General features: G+C 49.5%; 1 protein-coding gene across 1 annotated transcript; it reads right to left on the reverse strand.

Annotated features, from left to right (window-relative positions):
* Nucleotides 1-1,917: 1,917 nt before the first annotated feature.
* LOC116966779 lies at nucleotides 1,918-22,024 on the reverse strand. Its single transcript, XM_033013119.1, has 9 exons — nucleotides 21,734-22,024; nucleotides 13,542-13,659; nucleotides 12,357-12,458; nucleotides 10,217-10,276; nucleotides 8,464-8,607; nucleotides 6,662-6,803; nucleotides 5,042-5,616; nucleotides 3,908-4,005; nucleotides 1,918-2,992 (listed from the first exon to the last, which is right to left on the reverse strand). The coding sequence occupies exons 2-8, from the start codon at nucleotides 13,608-13,610 to the stop codon at nucleotides 3,922-3,924; spliced, it is 1,176 nt and encodes a 391-aa protein (XP_032869010.1). The 5' UTR covers nucleotides 13,611-13,659; nucleotides 21,734-22,024; the 3' UTR covers nucleotides 1,918-2,992; nucleotides 3,908-3,921.
* Nucleotides 22,025-22,414: the final 390 nt, after the last annotated feature.

Raw genomic sequence — 22,414 nt, forward strand, 5'->3', positions numbered from 1 at the left:
GCCCAATTGGGCTGAGGTCATTGTTCTCTGCTTAGTAACGCATGCTCCCCCCTCCTCTACAATCTCCCTTATTGGACTTGGGAGCTGGAATATACACGTCAACCTTTCATCATTAGTTGCACTGATCTGGAACGGTCGCCTCTGGAAAGCCCCTACATCAGCTCGCATCCTCAGCCAACTTCCTGCCTCTGGCGATTATCTGAGTCACTTCAGCCCCGTTCATCAATGTCGAGGCATTTGCAATTAGCAACACTCACTCTCACCGAAGTTAGACACACAAAGTGCTGGAGCAACTCAGGCAGCATCTCAGGAGAGAAGGAATGGGTGATGTTTCGGGTCGAGACCCTTCTTCAGACTCCATATGTTAACCCACTCATTCATTCCTGGGATAATTCTCGTAAACCTCCTCTGGACCCTCTCCAGGGCCTGCACATCCTACCACACAAGGGGCCACAACATTGCTCACAAATGCATCCTGCCCAGCCCCTTATAGAGCCACAGCATTACTCCCAGTTAAGGTAGGATTACTTCACAAACACAGCCCACACAGGCACCAATAAGGTTTACTTCCACACAAAAAGATTCGACCATTATTAAAAATGTGCTTTTATTTTAAGGAGGTAATAAATATGTTTTCCAAGCCACATCATCGCAACATGATGCTATGCAGACATTAACATACAAAGTAAGGTCCCATTAAGTACACAGTACCCACTGATACATAGCAAAGGCACACAGCTTTCTATCCAATGTGTGTGTGGGGCTAAGGTAGCCAACTGTCCCGTATTAGCCGGGACATCCTGTATATTGGGCTAAATTGGTTTGTCCCGTATTTGAATGCTACTACTCGGGGTCGAGGGGACTGTCGGGTCGGACCCTGCCTCACCCGTCCCGACGTAGTGCAGCCCATGGAGTGCAGCAGCAGCACCTCGCCCGTTGGTCTGCAGCCCGACCTTCAGACCTTCGCTTACCGCCGACACCACCACCACCACCCCTCCTTCTCGTGGCCGATCATCGGTTCATGAGTTGGACGGGACGCCGGACTTTGTCGCGCGGCCCCCGGGCCAAAACTCCTCACAGCTGGCCCGCCGGCTGGGCTTTGTGTGCAGTCCAGCACCCAGGGCCAACTCATCATTCGCCCAGCCATGGCCCAGTCGGTCAACGAATTGCCGTCGGGAAATTGTCCCGTACTTTGACCTTTTTGTCCCTTATTTGGGAGTGAGGAAGTCGGCCACCCTAGTGTGGGGACATTGGTTAGATATGCGTGTCACTTATAGTTCCCCATGCTAACACTGCCAATGGCAAGATGCATGGTCGTGTGTTGGGGAGATTGGGTTGAGGTGGTACAACGAAGATGTCGAGTGGAATGACACGGTGATGGGAGAGGAGAGCTGGATACCAGTACTAGCTTCCTTTCCCCACCTCTGGCAGTGGGTAGAGCTGCTGCCTCACAGCTCCAGAGACCCCGGTTCGATCCTGACTACGGGTGCTGTCTGTACGGAGTTTGCACATTCTCCCCATGACCTGCGTGGGTTTTTCTCCAGGAGCTACCGTTCCCTCGCACACTCCAAAGACACGGAGGTTTGCAAGTTAATTGGCTTGGGTAAAATTGTAAATTGTCCCGAGTGGGTGTCGGATAGTGCTAGTTGTGCGGGGCGAATGCTGGCCGGCATGGACTCGGTGGGCCGAAGGGCCTGTTTCCACAATACATCTCTAATGTTGGTGGAGCACATTCCCTCTTCCTGCACTTCCTATCGCTGCTCCCCATATCTCACTCCTCCATGCCTTGTCCCAAACCATCCCAAACCCCCCACCCAACCCAGCCTCTCCTTTCAACAATTGGTGCAGGAAGGAACTGCAGATGCTGGTTTAAGCCGAAGACAAGACACACAAAGTACTGGAGTAACGCCTGGTCAGCAGGGGGCGGGGGGAGGATGAATGTTGGCGTGCCAAGCTAAACCGCAGATACAAGAACAACGATAACAAAACAAAACATTACAGCCCAGCCGAACAATGTCCACAGATAAAATATCTTCAGTGCAATTCTTTTGTTTCGAGCGATCCTTTGCCAGCAAGGAAGCAACGCGGGTCAGTCACAGGGGCACAAAAACATGCTGGCCTAACTCAGCGGGACAGGCAGCGTCTCTGGAGAGAAGGAGTGGGCAACGTTCCGGGTCGAGACCAGGCAGCTTCAGTCAAAGCTGCTCACCCCTACTTCACCAGAAGATGGGCCGAATGGTCAGCTTCTGTGTCCGTGGTGCTCTAGGGCAAGAGTTGGTCACCACACTCGGTGCAGATGTGGAACTCGCTGCCCATGTTGTACGTCACCTTCTGTTTTCAGAACGGGAGATTTCAGAAGTTGATCACTCGGCCCATCGCACCGATGCTGGCCCTCAGAGCTATCCCATTGCCTGGGACAGGGGTTGGAATCTGTGGAATTCTCTGCCACAGAAGGCAGTGGAGGCCGATTCACTGGATGTTTTCAAGAGAGAGTTAGATGTAGCTCTTGGGGCTAACGGAATCAAAGGATATGAGGAAAAAGCAGGAACGGGGGTACTGATTCTGGATGATCAGCCACGATCATATTGAATGGCAGTGCTGGCTCGAAGGGCCGAATGGCCTACTCCTGCACCTATTATTTTATCTTTCAATGAGAAGACCAGCTCCTCTCCGAGCAGTGGCTGTTGGCAGCTCTCGCCATTGGACTGTCCCGGCCGCAGGGTCAAGAGGTCAGTCCTAGCGGCAAAGGTTGGCCGGCGGTGGAGCGAGCTCCTGCCTGTCGGCGGGTTCACGGTGACCGCTCCTCCATCTTCGGTCCTTGCGACGAGCAGGCGGGGGTGTGTGGGGGTGGGTTGGGGGCTGGAGCAGCTCGGACCGATGAGGCAAGGGCAGCGAGTGATGGAGATTGACCGATGGACTAGCTATAGAGATGGTGGACACAGCACCAAGCAAAACTCGCCGAGAGAACGTCCCAGTCCGGTCATCTCAGTCCCTGCAACATGGAGAAACACCCTCATCAGCTGCAGAGTCAGTATCAGAGGACACACACACACACATGCACACACACGTACGCACCAGCATGCACACGCACACACATGCACACACACATGCACACACACTTACGCAAAAGCATGCACACACACACACATGCACACACACATGCACACACACTTACGCACAAGCATACACGCACACACACACACATGCACACACACTTACGCACAAGCATGCACACACACATGCACACACACTTACGCACAAGCATGCACACACAGATGCACACACACGCACGCACATGCACACACACACACACACGCATACACACTGACGCATGCATACGCACACACACACAGACGCATGCACACACACACGCACACACAGACGCATGCACGCATGCACACACACACGCATGCACACACACAAACAGACGCACACACGCATGCACACACACAGATGCACGCACACACAGACAAAGAGACAGACAGACACGCACAAACACAAACACACACACACACACACAAACTGGCCCCAATCTCCACAATGTCCCATTGAACATAGAAACATAGGTGCCATTCGGCCCTTTGAGCCAACACCACCATTCAACATGATCATGGCTGATCAGTCCCCATCTTAGTTTAGAGAAACAGCGCAGAAACAGGCCCTTCGGCCCTAAGACCAGCGATCCCCGTACACTAACACTACCCTACACACAATCGGGGGAATTTTACAATTTTACCAAAGTCTATTAACCGACAAACTTGTACGTCTTTGGAGTGTGGGTAGGATACCGTGTGTGTAGGATAGTACTAGTGTGATCGCTGGTCGGTGGGGACTCGGTGGGCCGAGCGGCCCGTTTCCGCGCTGTATCTCTATAGTCTAACGCAGGTTTGGCCGTGACTTCACTCACCTTTCCACATCATGTCAACTTCTGCTCCGCCGTCTCTCTGACCACAGCTCCACCCCGACCGATGAAAGTGGCTCCATTTCAGTCATCTGCGCAGCAGCCTAGTCCACAGACAAACAAGGAAAGGGTGGTTTAGTTTAGAGATACAGTGCTGAAACTGCCCCCTTTAGCCCACCCAATCTGGAAACGTCCCCTCTAAAGCTGATTGACTCCACCCTGAAAAAGCCATCGAGGAAAATTGAAATTGAAAAAGCATTTCGACCCGAAACGTTGCCTATTTAAGAATTAGGGGTAAGCCATTTAGAACTTAAGAATAAGGGGTAAGCCATTTAGAACGGAGACGAGGAAACACTTTTTCTCACAGAGAGTTGTGAGTCTGTGGAATTCTCTGCCTCACAGAGGGTGGTGGAGGCCGGTTCTCTGGATGCTTTCAAGAGAGCTAGATAGGGCTCTTAAAGATAGCGGAGTCAGGGGATATGGGGAGAAGGCAGGAACGGGGTACTGATTGGGGATGATCAGCCGTGATCACAATGAATGGCGGTGCTAGCTCGAAGGGCTACTCCTGCACCTATTGTCTATTGCCTATTTCCTTCGCATCCATAGATGCTGCCTCACCCGCTGAGTTTCTCCAGCGTTTTTGACCACCAAACAAATTAAATTGATTTTGAATTCACCAATTTAACTTCAAATACTTTACATTAGACTTCAGAGATACAGCATGGAAACAGGCCATTCTGCCCACTCAGTCCACACCAACCTGCGATCCCCGCACACTAAACACTCTCCTACACACACTAGGGACAGTTTATAATTTATACCGAAGCCAATTAACCTACAAACCTGCACGTCTTTAGAGTGTGGGAGGAAACCAGAGCACCCGGGGAAAACCCACGCAGGTCACGGGAAGAACGTGCAAACTCCGTGCAGACAGCGCCCGTAGTGGAAGCACACGAAGGGGACATCTTCTGGAGTTTTTTGAGGATGTCCTTGGGGAAATGGACAAGGGAGAGCCAGTTGGTGTAGTGTACCTGGACTTTCAGAATGCATTTGATAAGGTCCCGCATATGGACACAGGTGGGAGCAGACATTTCCTTCACCTCCCCTCCCCTCCATCACCCCCCTCCTGCCTCCACTCACCTGCCGGCGTCTCTTCCTCAGGAGGAAGCCAAGGAGGATAGCGTTGACCAACACGCTGACCACCATTACCACAGTGGCCATCCTCGACCTTGGTGTGGACACCTCCTCGGTGAGGCAGTCGACAGAGGCTAGGAACTTCCCCTCAGCGCCCGGGTTCGGAGACGTCGAGTTGGCTAGGCTTTGGTCACCTCCGCTGGTCTGGCTAACGTTGACTTGACTGGCATTGGTCCCGTTGGTCAGGCTGGCATTGGCCGACGATGGCTCGGGTCCGTGGCTGGGGGTGGAGGTTGCCAGGCTGCCGTTGCGCACCGTTGACGCATTGTTCAGGGCATCGGTTGGGGCGGATGGAGTAGCATCCGTGCTGTCGGGCATGTTGGCCGGGCTGCCATTGACCGCCGATGGGTCTGGGTTATTCCCACTGGAGTTGGGGGGCGTGCAGCCTGATGGCGATGGCGGATTTGTTACCGCGATTGGAGACGTCGGCATTTGGTCGGCTCTATCGGTGAAATGACCCAATCCATCCACCGAGGTCACCGTGGAACCTGCTGTGGTTGTCAACACCGTATTACCTTGTCCTAGAACAGGGATTCAAAGAGAAAACAGCTTGAAAGATCCCGGCTAATAGAAACATAGAAAACAGGTGCAGGAGTAGGCCATTCGGCCCTTCGAGCCTGCACCGCCATTCAATATGATCATGGCTGATCATCCAACTCAGTATCCTGTACCTGCCTTCTCTCCATACCCCCTGATCCCTTTAGCCACAAGGGCCACATCTAACTCCCTCTTAAATATAGCCAATGAACTGTGGCCTCAACTACCTTCTGCGGCAGAGAATTCCACAGATTCACCACTCTCTGTGTGAAAAATGTTTTTCTCATCTCGGTCCTAAAAGATTTCCCCTTTATCCTTAAACTGTGTGGCCCCTTGTTCTGGACTTCCCCAACATCGGGAACAATCTTCCTGCATATAGCCTGTCCAACCCCTTAAGAATTTTGTAAGTTTCTATAAGATCCCCCCTCAATCTTCTAAATTCTAGCGAGTACAAGCCGAGTCTATCCAGTCTTTCTTCATATGAAAGTCCTGCCATCCCAGGAATCAGTCTGTACTCCCACTATGGCAAGAATGTATTTCCTTTCTATCCGGAGCCACTGTCTGTCCCGCTGAGTTGTGTCCCAGCATTTTGTGTCTATCTTCGGTGTAAACCAGCATCTGCAGTTCCTTCCGACGCATTGCCATATCACGTATCTATATGCTGCAAACGGCTCGATCATAATCGTGGATTGTCTTTCCTCTGATTTGCACGCAACAAAATATTTTCGCTGCACCTTGGCTGCACCAGGTGACAATAAACTAAACTGAACACATTTACCTGGTGGACAAAGGTGCTGGAGAAACTCAGCGGGTGCAGCAGCTTCTATGGAGCGAAGGAAATTGGCAACGTTTCGGGCTGAAACCCTTCTGGAAATAGGCAACGTTTCGGGCCGAAACCCTTCCGGGTTTCGTCCCGAAACGTTGCCTATTTCCTTCGCTCCATAGATGCTGCTGCACCCGCTGAGTTTCTCCAGCACTTTTGTCCACCTTCGATTTTCCAGCATCTGCAGTTCCTTCCTAAACACTTACCTGGAGAACAGGTGTGCAAAACGCATACACCGAAGTTGCACTGCTTGCTGTCAAATTCCGCATCAAAAGACTGCAGGTTTCCATGCAACGTCTTGAGAAGATGCGTTGAATTCCATTGCGTTACTCGGCAGTTTGAGGATTCCTGTTGGAGGCAAAGGGTAGGGAGAATCAGGATACTGAGCGATGGTTCAGTGGAACTCACCTTAAGGTGGCGCAGCGGTAGAGTTGCTGCCTCACAGCGCTTGCAGCGCCAGAGACCCGGGTTCGATCCTGATTAGAAACATAGAAAATAGGTGCAGGAGTAGAGGCCATTCGGCCCTTCGAGCCTCCACCGCCATTCAATATGATTATGGCTGATCATCCAACTCAGTACTGGTTACTGGTACTCGTTTTTTTTTTTTTTTTTTTTTTTTTTTTTTTTTTTTATTAGAAGTAGACATATTATAAAATGTAGTTACATATTATAGTAAAAAAACTTTTCATATACATCAGTCATACATTATTAAAATTTTCCATTATCAATTACTCCTGCTTCTAGTGTTTTTATTTTTTATAGAAAGAGGGAAAAAGAGAGGGTAGAAAGTTACATATAAAAAAGAAAGCAAAAAAAAACACAACAGAAAAACAAGGGAGGTGGAATGGGTTACCTGTAATACATCAATGGAGATAGGTTCGTAGGTTATAAAGTATAGCTTTTCATCTGTTCCTGAGTTCAAGTTTCAGTTGGGTCCTCGTGCTGTGCCAATCTATCCCTTCAGATAACTGGTACTCGTCTGAACTGAGTTTGTACGTTCTCCCCGTGACCTCCGAGATCTTCGGTTTCCTCCCACACTCCAAAGACGTACAGGTTGGTAGGTTAAATTGGCTTGGTAAAATTGTCCCTAGTGTGTGTGTGTGTGTGTGTAGGATAGTGTTAGTGTGCGGGGATCGCTGGTCGGCGCGGACCCGGTGGGTGGGCCGAAGGGCCCGTTTCCGCGCTGTATCTCTGAACTAAACTGAAACCTACGATCCTCGCTCAGAGGCGCAGCGGGTAGTGTTGCTGCCTCACAGCGCCCGAGGCCCGGGTTCCATCCCGACTACCGGTGCTGTCTGTACGGAGTTTGTACGTTCTCCCCGTGACCCGCGTGGGCTTTCTCCGGGTGCTCCGGTTACAGACGTACGTGCAGGTTTATAGGTTACTTGGCTTGGTAGGAGGAATATAAAATTGTCCCTTGTGTTGTGTTAATGTGCGGGGATCGCTGGTCGGTGCAGACTGCCTGAGCCGAAGGGCATGTTTCCACGCTGTATTTCTAAACGACTTCAACTTTATCAACCATGTTATTCCCCTACACTGACCCTTGCATCAAACTCGGGTCATTCATCAGGAATTAATTTCCCTTAAGAATTTCTTGGCCTTAGATGACAAGACTCCCCAAACCACTGCCAGACAGCTGTGGCCAGATGTAACCAAGCCGTTCTGAAATCTCCCCACCAACTTCACAGACCAGTGGTGAGATACCTTCATAGGTTCTAGGAGCAGAATTAGGCCATTCGGCCCATCAAGTCTACTCCGCCAGTAGGCGCAAAATGCTGGAGTAACTCAGCGGGACAGGCTGCATCTCTGGAGAGAAGGAATGGGTGACGTTTTCGGGTCGAGACCCTTCTTCAGACTGTCTCGACCAGAAACATCGGCCGTTCCTTCTCTCCAGAGAGGCTGCCTGCCTGTCCCGTCGAGTTACTCCAGCAGTTTGTGTCTTACCTTCGATTGAAACCAGCATCTGCAGTTCCTTCCCCAACAGTAAACTCCCACTTGGAAGACTCACCATGACCGGACAATCCTTGATGACCTGCAGCTCATTAATGACGGTGGCGACAAGATTCTGTAACGGAAACACGGAGTTCCGGTGTAGGTGACTCAATGATCGATTCAGTGACAACAAGGCTTGTAGATTTAGACAGCAACTGGCCTGTGGAAACACAACACAAGAGGGGTGAGTTCCTCCACTGTCAGAGCGAGGCCAAACACAAATTGGAGGAACAGCACTTCATATTTCGCTTGGGCACCTTACATCCCAGCGGTATGAATATCAATTCAATTTCTCGAATTTCAAAATACTCTCGACCCGAAACATCGCCCGTTCCTTCTCTCCAGAGACGCTTCCCGTCCCGCTGAGTTACTCCAGCATTTTGTGTCCCACCTTCGGTGTAAACCAGCACCTGCACTATAATCCATCAATCTCTGCTTTACAAATACACAATGATCTGGCCTCACAGCCAATAGAGTGAAACAGTGTGGAGACAGGCCCTTCAGCCCAGCTTGCCCACACTGGCCAACATTCCCAGCTACACTCTTAAAGGGGCCGGTCCCACTTGGACAACCTCATCCACCAGTTTAGAAGACCCTAGACGAGTTGAAAAAAATGTCAAGGTTGTGTTGACTCGCCGAAGTAAAAGACCTCCTACGACTATGTCTACGACCTCCTATGTCTATGTCTACAATCTCCTACATATATGTCTATGACCTCCTACGACTATATCTACGACCAACTACGACTGTGTCTACGACCAACTACGTCTATGTCTACGACCAACTACGACTGTGTCTACGACCAACTACGACTGTGTCTACGACCAACTACGACCAACTACAACTATGTCTACGACCAACTACGCCTATGTCTACGTCCAACTACGACCAACTACGACTACGACTATGTCTGCGACCAACTACGACTATGTCTACGACCAACTACGACTATGTCTGCGACCAACTACGACTATGTCTGCGACCAACTACGACTATGTCTACGACCAACTACGCCTATGTCTACGACCAACTACGCCTATATCTACGACCAACTACGACCATATCTATGACCAACTACGACTATGTCTGCGACCAACTACGAATATGTCTACGACCAACTACGCCTATGTCTACGTCCAACTACGACCAACTACGACTACGACTGTGTCTACGACCAACTACGACTGTGTCTACGACCAACTAGGACTAGCTATGAGTGGAAAATGATCACATGATAAAATAATGTCATGTTTGCATTTTTTTTCTCGGGCCAGTCACCGACCTACGACTACCATCACGACCATCACGACCATGACTACCATGACTACCATGACGACCATGACGACCATCACGACCTACCTACGAGTAAAAAGTCTCAATTTTATCCATGCCGACCTTTTTTTTTAAACTCGTGGACATTTTTTATCAGGCTGGAAAAAAAACGCCGCGACCTACTTGAGGCCACGGGTACGCGGAGACCACTCACGGGCATGAGGAAGAGTGCCGAAGACCTCCTACGACCTCGTGGCGACCATGCTGCGAGTACGAGTCAAGGGCAAACTCGGCAGAGGTCGCCAGTTAGGTGGTGGAAGTGGGACAGGGGCTTGAGGCAGCAACTTCTACGCAGCGCCAACATTTTGGGGGAATAATTGCTGGCGTTTTTCCTCTTTCCACCCCATGTGGAACTTGTCTGCAGCTCGATCGCATTCCTGTACGGTGTCCTGCATCACACGCAGAACCATTAACTATGACAGTGAATTGTGATTTACCATTCCAGTGGAATTTGGCAGGTACACCGTGAGATTGTAATCCGTGGGAAGAATGTCTCTCTGCAGGTAAAGAGAAAAAATAATTTAAATTGAGCACCATTGGTTTCTTAATGTTGAATGCTGATACTTTGCGTGTATCAAAATATTACATACATAGATATTACATAGAAAATAGGTGCAGGAGGAGGCCATTCGGCCCTTCAAGCCAGCCCCGCCATTCATTGTGATCATGGCTGATCGTCCCCAATCAATAAGCCGTGCCTGCCTTCTCCCCATATGCCTTGATTCCACTAGCCCCTAGAGCTCTATCTAACTCTCTCTTAAATCCATCCAGTGACTTGGCCTCCACTGCCCTCTGTGGCAGGGACTTCCACAAATTCACAACTCTCTGGGTGAAAACGTTTTTTTTCTCACCTCAGTCTTAAATGGCTTCCCTATATATATATATAACAACACACAAAATATCAGTGACCAACATTAAAATATGTAATATATGTGGGTATCAGGTCATAAGTATCTCTAAACTGAAGTGATAGGAGCAGAATTAGGCCATTCGGCCCATCAAGTTCACTCTGCCATTAAATCATGGCTGATCTATCTCTCCCTCCTAACCCCATTCTCCTGCCTTCTCCCCATAACCCCTGACACCCGCACTAATCAGGAATCTATTTATCACTGCTTTAAAAATATCCACTGATTTGGCCTCCACAGCCGTCTGTGGCAAAGAATTCCACAGATTCACCATGTGTATATTACAGAGGACTATGTTTACACATTGTGTTGTGCTGCTGCAAGTAAGCATTTCATTGTTCTATCTGGGACACACCACAATACAACACTCTCGACTCTTCAGAAACACACACACACATCACAGCTGTGGTCATACACTCTCCCTTCTATTCCTTTCACTTCTCACCTTTAACCAACTGATATAAAAGCAGAGATTACTCGAAACACCGGTGGCTTAGAAACCTTTCATCTCCTGTGAATAGTCATAAAGTCACACAGCATGGAAACAGACCTTGTCCATGCCAGCTGTCATTGCCCTATGTGTGCTCAGTCATTGAGTGATACAGCGTGGAAACAGGCCCTTCGGCCCAACTTGCCCACGCCGGCCAACATGCCCCAGTCCCACCTGCCCGCATTTGGTCCATATCCCTCCAAACCTGTCCTATCCATGTACCTGTCCGACTGCTTCTTAAATGTTGGGATAGTCCCAGCCTCAACTACCTCCTCTGGCAGCTCGTTCCATACACCCACCCCCCTCTGTGTGAAAAAGTTGCCCCTCAGGTGCCTATCAAATCTTTCCCCCCCCTTCACCTTAAACCCATGTACCCTGGTTCTTGATTCACGTGCCCTGGGACAAAGACTCTGTTCATTTACCCTCTCTATTCCCCTCGTGATATTATCCCCTCTTGAGCTGAGAGAAGTATAAAACATTGTCAGAGTATTTTCCTGGAGAAAAAGCACGCGGTCACCGGGCGAACGTACAAACTCCACACAGACAGCGCCCGCGGTCAGGATCGAACCCGGGACTCTGGCGCTGTGAGGCAGCAGAACCACCCGCTGCACCACTGTGCTGCCCAATTACAGTACCAGCCGCAACTACCTCCTCAGGCAGAGACAAGGAACTGCAGGTGCTGGTTGGCCAGGGAAAACTGAAAGTGTGTCAGTCTAGACTGGAAGAGGCTTGTATCGCTGCCTAAGATTGTTAAGGGCTTGGACACGCTAGAGGCTGGAAACATGTTCCCGATGTTGGGGGAGTCCAGAACCAGTGGCCACAGTTTAAGAATAAGGAGTAAGCCATTTAGAACAGAGACGAGGAAACACTTTTTCTCACAGAGATTGGTGTGTCTGTGGAATTCTCTGCCTCAGAGGGCGGTGGAGGCAGGTTCTCTGGATGCTTTCAAGAGAGAGCTAGATCGAGCTCTTAAAGATAGCGGAGTCAGGGGATATGGGGAGAAGGCAGGAACGGGGTACTGATTGGGGATGATCAGTCATGATCACATTGAATGGCGGTGCTGGCTCGAAGGGCCGAATGGCCTACTCCTGCACCTATTGTCTATTGTCTGGCCATTTCCCGAGCAGCTCCCCCCAACCTCCAACACACCCAACCCCACCAAAGCCGTCACCAACTCACCAGCTCCTTGATGGAATCGTTATAGCTGTTCGTCATGGATTTACCCCACTCAAAGTTACAAGCTCCGCTGCTGCCCACCAACGATACAACAAGGAATGTCGCCTGGGGCAAGAGAAAATAAACTTATTGGAAAGAAACCTCTGCTCACTCTTCACAAGCAACAGCAAGGAACGGGTGGAGAGGTCCAACTTACATCTACATCGGGGCCGTTCAGCCCATCGGGTCCATGCTAGCCCCACCCCATCCCCGAGGTGGGCTGTCGAGAGCGAGGAGGGACCCAGAGGTAGAAAAATGAAGAGGGACGTGGCAGAGGGCTGTCAAGAGCAAAGGGGGCAGGGAGGGAAAAAGATGGTAGACAAAAGTGCTGGAGAAACTCAGCGGGTGCAGCAGCATCTATGGAGCGAAGGAAATAGGCAACGTTTCGGGCCGAAACCCTTCTTCAGACAAAAGATGGAACTGTTTGGCGAAATGGTTGTGAATTTACCGTCACCAGAAAGGTGGCGAGATTCATGTACGGCCTAGGTGAGGTTTTAGTTTTTAGAAATACAGCGCGGAAACAGGCCCTTCGGCCCACTGGGTCCGCCCCGACCAGCGATCCCCGCACACTAACACTATCCCACACACACACACACACACTAGGGACAATTTACATTTACACCAAGCCAATTAACCTACAGAAATCCTGCACGTCTTTGGAGTGTGGGAGGAAACCGAAGATCCCGGAGAAAACCCACGCAGGCCACAGGGGAGAACGTGCAAACTCCGTACAGACAGCACCCGTGGTCGGGATCGAACCCGGGTCTCCGGCGCTGCAAGCGCTGTAAGGCAGCTCCCACTTTTCCCCGTACCCCCGGCACTGATTTTCACGTGGACCTTCAAACCGCCCCCCCCCCTCCCCACGATCACTTTTGTCATTATCTTGCGTTAAAAGGTGATTAACCATCAGCCAGTCTGTGGGAGGAAACCTGAGCACCCAGTGAAAACCCACGAGGTCCCAAGGAGGACGTGCAGACTCCACGCACACGGTACCAGAGGCTAGGTCATAAGGTCATACGCGATAGGAGCAGAATTAGGCCATTCAGCCCATCAAGTCTACTCCGCCGTTCAATGATGGCTGCTTTCTCCCCATATCCCTTCATTCCATTGGCCCCAAGAGTTATATCTAGAGGAGATGTATATACTCACGATCAGCTCCTTCAGTGACACTCGCTGTTTCTTTACTGAGCTCGTCGGACATACGTGAGAAAATTTCATCTCAACATTCCCACGGGTTTATATTCCACAACTAAAGACTGGTCATCTCCTGGAAACACAAGGAAACAGGTCATAAGTGATAGGACCAGAATTAGGCCATTCGGCCCAGTACGTCCACTCCTCCATTCAATCATGGCTGATCTATCTCTCCCTCCTAACCCCATTCTCCTGCCTTCTCCCCATAACCCCTGACACCCGTACTAATCAAGAATCTATCTATCTCTGCCTTAACAATATCCACTGACTTGTGGCCTCCACAGCCTTCTGCGGCAAATAATTCCACAGATTCACCACCCTCTGACTAAAGACATTTCTCCTCGTCTCCTTCCTAAATTCTGAGGCTGTGACCTCTGGTCCTAGAGTCTCCCACCAGTGGAAACATCCTCTCCACATCCACTCCATCCAGGCCTTTCACTATTCGGCAAGTTTCAATGAGGTGCCCCATCATCCTTCTAAACTCCAGCGAGTACAGGCCCAGTGCCGACAAACGCTCATCGTAGGTTAACCCACTCACTCATTCCTGGGATCATTCTTGTAAACCTCCTCTGGTTATCAGACACTTAGCAAGATGAAGAGTTAGTGCCTCAGACCAAAGCATGCCTCACCCTCCCAAGGGACAAGATCGAGGCTCATGCCTCCTGCCTCAAAGCTGGGGCAAGCCCTATCCCCCTGTGGAGCAGCGGGTAGAGCTGCTGCCCCACTGCGCCAGAGACCCGGGTTCGATCCTGACTACGGGCGCTGCCTATACGGGATTTGCATGTTCTCCCCGTGACCTGCGTGGGCTTTCTCCGGGTGTTCTGGCTTTCTCCCACTCTCCAAAGACGTGCAGGTTTGTAGGTTAATTGGCTTCTGTAAATTGTCTCCAGTGTGTTGGATAGAACTAGCGTGCGGGACATCACAAGTCGGCACAGACTCGGTGGGCCGAAGGGCCAGTTTCCACGCTGTATCTCTAATGAGAGTGGCAGCAGAGAGAGGAAGCTGGAAAGGGTACAGAGAAGATTCACGAGGATGTTGCCAGGGCTCGAGGGACTGATCTACAGGGAGAGGTTGAGTAGGCTGGGTCTCTATTCCATGGAGCGCAGTGGGACACGTCTGTGGAATTCTCTGCCTCAGAGGGCGGTGGAGGCAGGTTCTCTGGATGCTTTCAAGAGAGAGCTAGATAGGGCTCTTAAATATAGCGGAGTCAGGGGATATGGGGAGAAGGCAGGAACGGGGTACTGATTGGGGATGATCAGCCATGATCACATTGAATGGCGGTGCTGGCTCGAAGGGCCAAATGGCCTACTCCTGCACCTATTGTCTATTGTCAAGGGGTGATCTTATCAAGGTCTATAAAATTATGAGGGGATGGATCGGGTAGATACACAAAGTCTCTTGCCCAGAGTAGGGGAATCGAGGACCAGAGGACATAGGTCTAATGTGAAGGGGAAAAGATTTAATAGGAATCTGAGGGGTAACTTTTTCACACAAAGCGTAGTGGGTGTATGGAACAAGTTGCTGGAGGAGGTAGTTGTGGCAATGTTTATGAAACAGTTAGACAGGTACATGGACGGGACAGGTTTGGAGGGATATGGACCAAACGCGGGCAGGTGGGACTAGTGTAGCTGGGGACATGTTGGTCAGTGTGGTCAAGTTGGGCCGAAGGGCCTGTTTCCATGCTGTATCACTCACTGTAGAGTGCCATTGGACCATTGTACTGATACAGGGGGAAAGGGTGAGAGAGAGACGTGGGAAGAAAAGAGGAACGAGGGAAAAAGAGAAGAAATGGCCAGCGATCAAAATATTAACGGCAACTTAACGTGGAGGCAGGGCAGTGAATGGCTGCCTTTGTTCCCAATTCAAAGGAAGAATTTGTTTGCTGCTCTTTGATGCGCCTCAGAATAAACTAAAGAAATTTGGCCACATTTGGTAAACACCATTAATAAGAATCAGTGAGATTGATGTGTTTTGAGTGGGTTGGGAATGTGACCGTTTGTGGATGTGCGGAGGTGGGCTTAAGCTGCCCGGACTTGCCGAGTCTGAATCCCCGCCTGCCATTTCACCCACGCCGTTCCTGCTCAAGGAGCCCATGAGTGTCCGGTCCAAGTGGGGGGGGGGGGGGGGGGTCACATTAGGGCAATGACCCACACTACAGGGTGGCAGAGTTGCTGCCTTGGTCGGCACAGACTCGGTGGGCCAAAGGGCCTCTTTCCGCGCTGTATCTCTAAACCAAACTAAACCGATACTCTACATTCTGCATCTTCCCCTTTGATCTACCTACTGCACTTGAGTTGGACTTGATTGTATTAATGTGCAGTCCTATCTGATCTTACTAGCTAGAATTCAGAAGATTGAGGGGGGATCTTATAGAAACTTACAAAATTCTTAAGGGGTTGGACAGGCTAGATGCAGGAAGATTGTTCCCGATGTTGGGGAAGTCCAGAACTAGGGGTCACAGTTTAAGGATAAGAAGGAAGTCTTTTAGGACCGAGATGAGAAAATCATTTTTCACACAGAGAGTGGTGAATCTGTGGAATTCTCTGCCACAGAAGGTAGTTGAGGCCACAGTTCATTGGCTATATTTAAGAGGGAGTTAGATGTGGCCCTTGTGACTAAAGGGATCAGGGGGTATGGAGAGAAGGCAGGGATGGGATACTGAGTTGGATGATCAGCCATGATCATATCGAATGGCGGTGCAGGCTCGAAGGGCCGAATGGCACCTATTTTCTATGTTTCTAACACTGGACCTGGTCATCATCGTAGGGTCTTAAGTCATCGTAGGGTCTTAACCTCGCCTTTGCGGTTGCAGCTCCTAGACTGTGGAACAGCATCTATCTTCCCATCAAAACTGCCCCCTCCATCGACTCCTTTAAGTCGAGACTAAAAACTCACCTCTACTATTGACGTCCTCTGAGCGAGGGTTATATGTATGTAGTGATGTTTGTATTTAATCTATAAACCACTGTTGTTTTTTATACTATTCTTATACCAATGTAATGCCCCTGTCCCACTTGGGAAACCTGAACGGAAACCTCTGGAGACTTTGCGCCCCACCCAAGGTTTCCGTGCGGTTCCCGGAGGTTTTCGTCAGTCTCCCTACCTGCTTCCACTACCTGCAACCTCCGGCAACCACCTGCAACCTCCGGGAACCGCACGGAAACCTTGGGTGGGGCGCAGAGTCTCCAGAGGTTTGCGTTCAGGTTTCCTAAGTGGGACAGGGGCATTAAGCACTTTGGCCAACGAGAGTTGCTTTGTAAATGTGCTATAGATATAAATGCAAATTGACTTGAGTGACAGGAGCAGAATTAGACCATTCGGCCCATCAAGTCTACTCCGCCATTCAATCATGGCTGACCTATCTCTCCCCCCTAACCCCAGTCTCCTGCTATCTCCCCATCTCACCCCCGACAACCTCTTATCACTCTGCTACTCATTGGATTCCTGCCGTCAACTGATGAATCGCCACATTTCTCAGTTACTGGGGCACAGGTCAAAAGTACTTCGATGAATTGTAAAAACTAAATTGCATTAATTCATTTCACTTGAGGTCAGAACAAAACAATACATGCACTAAAAAAAGATAGGTCAGTTAAGAAAATTATTAATTAACATTCAAACATATCGAGTAAAAATCAAAGACTTTGGAGATCAAGATTCCAATGTCATAAAATCTCAGTCACAGAAGAATCTAGCTGGGGTCACAGAGTTGTACAGCATGGATTCAGGCCCTTCGGCCCACATTGTCCATGACGACCATGTTGACATACTAGGCTAGTCCCATGTGCCCGCATTTAGCCCGTATCCCTCTAAACCCACCCTATCCATTTATCAGTCCGAATGGTTTTTAAAACAACTCATTAATGTAACCTCTTCTATAACTTCCTCTGCAAGCTCATTCCAGATAGGGGTGGCACAGCGGTAGAGTTGCTGCCTCACAGCGCCAGAGACCCGGGTTAGATCCTGACCACTGGCGCTGTCTGCAGGGAGTTTGCACGTTCTCCCCGTGACCCGCGTGGGTTTTCTCCGGGTGCTCTGGTTTCCTCCCACACTCCAAAGACGTGGGGGATGGTATGTTAATTGGCTTTAGGAAAATTGTCAGTTTTTGTCACTATCACTGTTTGTTTTATGTGTATGTGTGTACACACACACACACACACACGTACACACACACACGTACACACACACACACACGTACACACACATACACACACACACACACACACACACGTACACACACACGTACACACACACACACGTACACACACACACGTACACACACACACACACCCACGCGCACACACACACACATACACACACATACACACACACACACATATATACACACACACACTCACGTACACACACACACGTACACACACACACACACACGTACACACACACACACACACACACGTACACACACACACACGTACACACACACACACACGTACACACACATACACACACACGTATACACACACACACGTACACGTACACACACACACACACACACACACGTACACACACACGTACACACACACACGTACACACAAACACGTACACACACACACACACGTACACACACACGTACACACACACACGCGTACACACACACGTACACACACACACACGTACACACGAACACACACACACACGTACACACACGTACACACACACACAGTTCTGAGTGGGACATATGACAATAAAACACACTAGACTCGTGTGTGGTGTTAGTATATGGGGTGATCGCTGGTCAGCGTTGACTCAGTGGGCCGAAGGGCCTGTTTTCATGCTGTATCTCTAAAGTCCAAATGGATTACCCTCCGAGTGAGGAAGTTGGCCCCAACGTCCCTCTTAAATATCTCCTGTCACAGGTTTAGGTGAATTATTGTCCCATACAGGGAATAACTATGTTGCATGCTATCCAAACATATTAGATCATCTTCCCTTTCCCCTTGACTCTCAGTCTGAAGAAGGGTCTCGACCCAAAACATCACCCATTCCTCTCTCTAGAGATGCTGCCTGTCCCGCTGAGTTACTCCAGCTTTTTGTGTCTATCTTCTGTAAATAAATACCAATTAAGTAGAGCAAAGGGGAAGATACAGAGTGCAGGATATAGTTCTCAGCATTGTAGCGCATCAGTTCCACAGACAAAGTCCAATGTCCACAATGGGGTAGAGGTGAATCGGACAGCACCCTAGCTTATGGAAGGGCCGTTCAGAAGCCTGATAACAGAGGGGAAGAAGCTGTTCCTGAGTCTGATGGTGCGCGCCTTCAAGCTTCTGTACCTTCTGCCGGACGGGAGCGGGAAGAAGAAGGAATGACCAGGGTGGGACAGGGACAAGTCTTTGGATTTGTGCACTGATGGACTGGAACACTAATACTGGGGCTTTTCTTCCCAGTGTCACTGCTCAGAAGTCTCTCTTTGCAATCCAGGTCAATGCGGATTGTTAAAAACCATCCATGCATCAGGTATAGACAATAGACAATAGGTGCAGGAGTAGGCCATTCAGCCCTTCAAGCCAGCACCGCCATTCAATGTGATCATGGCTGATCATCCCCAATCAGTACCCCGTTCCTGCCTTCTCCCCATATCCCCTGACTCCCCTATCTTTAAGAGCACTATCTAGCTCTCTCTTGAAAACATCCAGAGAACCGGCCTCCACCGCCCACTGAGGCAAAAAATTCCAGACTCACCACTCTCTGTGAGAAAAAGTGTTTCCTCGTCTCCGTTCTAAATGGCTTACTCCTTTTTCTTAAACTGTGTGTGGCCCCTGGTTCTGGACTCCCCCAACATCGGGAACATGTTTCCTGCCTCTAGCGTGTCCAAGCCCTTAATAATCTTATATGTTTCAATGAGATACCCGCTCATCCTTCTAAACTCCAGAGTGTACAAGCCCATATATAGGTCTGTCTATTCAGTCCTTCCCAACAGATCATTCTAACATTGTCGGAAGGAACTGCAGACGCTGGTTTAAAGCAAAGATAGAGACAAAACGCTGGAGTAACTCAGCAGGACAGGCAGCATCTCTGGAGAGAAGGAATGGGTGACGTTTCAGGTTGAGACCCTTCTTCACACTGAGAGTCAGGGGGAACTCCCAGTTGCTGGACACTTTAATCCTCCATCCCATTCCCACACTGACCCTTCTGTCCTGGGTCCGGTGGTGAGGCTTAATGCAAATTGGAGGAACAGCACCTCATATTTCGCTTGGGCAGTTTACAGCCCAGAGGTATGAACATTGACTTCTCTAACTTCAAGTAGCCCCGGCATTCCCTCTCTCTCCATCTCTCCCCCACCCAAGTCGCACCAGCATCTCGTTCTCACCCAGCAAGCAGCCAACAATGGCCTGTTGCCTTTATCATCCTTACTTCTTTGCATATCTTTCATTCATTGTTCGATATCTCTCTACCTCATCGTCTTCAAGAGGGAGTTAGATTTAGCTCTTAGGGCGGTGGAGGCAGGTTCTCTGGATGCTTTCAAGAGAGAGCTAGATAGGGCTCTTAAAAACAGAGTAGTCAGGGGCTATGGGGAGAAGGCAGGAACAGGGTACTGATTGGGGATGATCAGCCATGATCACATTGAATGGCGGTGCTGGCTCGAAGGGCCGAATGGCCTACTCCTGCACTTATTGTCTATAATAGAAACATAGAAACATAGAAATTAGGTGCAGGAGTAGGCCATTCGGCCCTTCGAGCCTGCACCGCCATTCAATATGATCATGGCTGATCATCCAACTCAGTATCCCGTACCTGCCTTCTCTCCATACCCTCTGATCCCCTTAGCCACAAGGGCCACATCTAACTCCCTCTTAAATATAGCCAATGAACTGGCCTCGACTACCCTCTGTGGCAGGGAGTTCCAGAGATGCACCACTGTCTGTGTGAAAAAAGTTCTTCTCATCTCGGTTTTAAAGGATTTCCCCCTTATCCTTAAGCTGTGACCCCATTGTCCTGGACTTCCCCAACATCGGGAGCAATCTTCCTGCATCTAGCCTGTCCAACCCCTTAAGAATTTTGTAAGTTTCTATAAGATCCCCTCTCAATCTCCTAAATTCTAGAGAGTATAAACCAAGTCTATCCAGTCTTTCTTCATAAGATAGTCCTGACATCCCAGGAATCAGTCTGGTGAACCTTCTCTGCACTCCCTCTATGGCAATAATGTCCTTCCTCAGATTTGGAGACCAAAACTGTACGCAATACTCCAGGTGTGGTCTCACCAAGACCCTGTACAACTGCAGTAGAACCTCCCTGCTCCTATACTCAAATCCTTTTGCTATGAAAGCTAACATACCATTCGCTTTCTTCACTGCCTGCTGCACCTGCATGCCCACTTTCAATGACTGGTGTACCATGACACCCAGGTCTCGTTGCATCTCTACTTTTCTTAGTCGGCCACCATTTAGATAATAGTCTGCTTTCCTGTTTTTGCCACCAAAATGGATAACCTCACATTTATCCACATTATACTGCATCTGCCAAACATTTGCCCACTCACCCAGCCTATCCAATGGAATCAAGGGATATGGGGAGAAGGCAGGAACGGGTACTGATTGGGGATGATCAGCCATAATCATATTGAACGGTGGTGCTGGCTCGAAGGGCCGAATGGCCTCATCCTGCAACTATTTTTCTATGTTTCAATGTCTATATCTCTCTCGTTTTCCTTTCCCCGACTCTCAGTCTGAAGAAGGGCCTCGACCCAAAACGTCACCCATTCCTTCTCCCCAGAGATGCTGCCTGTCCCGCTGAATTACCCGCATTTTGTGTCTATTCTAATATTGTAGACAGTCACCAAATGCTGGAGTAACTCAGCGGGCCAGGCAGCGTCTCAACAGATAAGGAAATAGGTGGCGTTTCGGGTCGAGACCCTTCTTGCATTCAAGGGTAAATCGATAAAAAGATAAACCGCAGTAGTCATTATGTCGCATTGCAATTTGTTTTAAGCAACAGAACCCGCTCTTAAAAAAATACCAAATCCAAATCAAACCGCTGATATAGCACGAAACACCATCTCGTGGCGTGTGAAGTTAGTTTCGATTTGATTTGCAAAGCAGTCAAAACTTCCTTAACAAGAAGAGCACGAGTTCTCAACTTTCACAACCGGAGGAAAGTTTTCTTCCAACTTTCACGCAGGTATCTCTTACCTGAAGTGATTCTCTGTGATAATCCGCCGGCCGCGGTGGGAGTGTCTTTGAACTCAACCCCAGTGATAGAAAGTGAGATCTGGACAGAGAGAAAACCTCGGCTTTTATTGAGGGTGAAGGGGCGGGGGAGGAGGAGCCGATGGAGGTCAGGATTGTGCGGGTGTGTGTACGAGTCGCTGGTCGTCTCCCGCTCTGGTACAACGCAGGCAATTTTAGACCTCTCTAACTTCAAACAACCCTTGCTTTCCCTCTCTCTCCATCCCTCAGCCCTCCCCAGTTCTCAGACCAGGCTTACTGTCTCCGACTCTCGTGTGCAGAGGAATTATAAAATCATGAGAATAATGAAATCATGAGAGGAATAGATCGGGGTAGATGCACAGAGTCTTTTACCCAAAGTAGGGGAATCGAGGACCAAAGGACATAGGTTTAAGCTGAAGGGGAAAATATTTAATAGGAGTAGGGATTAACGGGTCCCTTTCAGAATGGCAGGCGGTGACTAGTGGTGCTGGGACCCCAGCTATTTACAATATACATCAATGATTTGGATGAAGGGATTCAAAGTAACATTAGCAAATTTGCAGATGACACAAAGCTGGGCGGCAGTGTGAACTGTGAGGAGGATGCTCTGAGAATGCAGGGTGACTTGGACAGGTTGGGGGAGTGGGCAGATGCATGGCAGAT

This window comes from Amblyraja radiata, chromosome 38 (genome assembly GCF_010909765.2).
Source record: "Amblyraja radiata isolate CabotCenter1 chromosome 38, sAmbRad1.1.pri, whole genome shotgun sequence".
NCBI lineage: Eukaryota > Metazoa > Chordata > Chondrichthyes > Rajiformes > Rajidae > Amblyraja > Amblyraja radiata.

What these genes read in the sequence shown, in the direction of transcription:
- LOC116966779 (XM_033013119.1), bottom strand. Translation starts at nt 13,610, where the DNA reads ATGAAATTTTCTCACGTATGTCCGACGAGCTCAGTAAAGAAACAGCGA. An exon ending in TGTCACTGAAGGAGCTGATC is followed by an intron (nt 12,459 to 13,541) that starts GTGAGTATATAC and finishes CTCTTGCCCCAG; the next exon opens with GCGACATTCCTTGTTGTATC. An exon ending in TGCCAAATTCCACTGGAATG is followed by an intron (nt 8,608 to 10,216) that starts GTAAATCACAAT and finishes GTGTTTCCACAG; the next exon opens with GCCAGTTGCTGTCTAAATCT.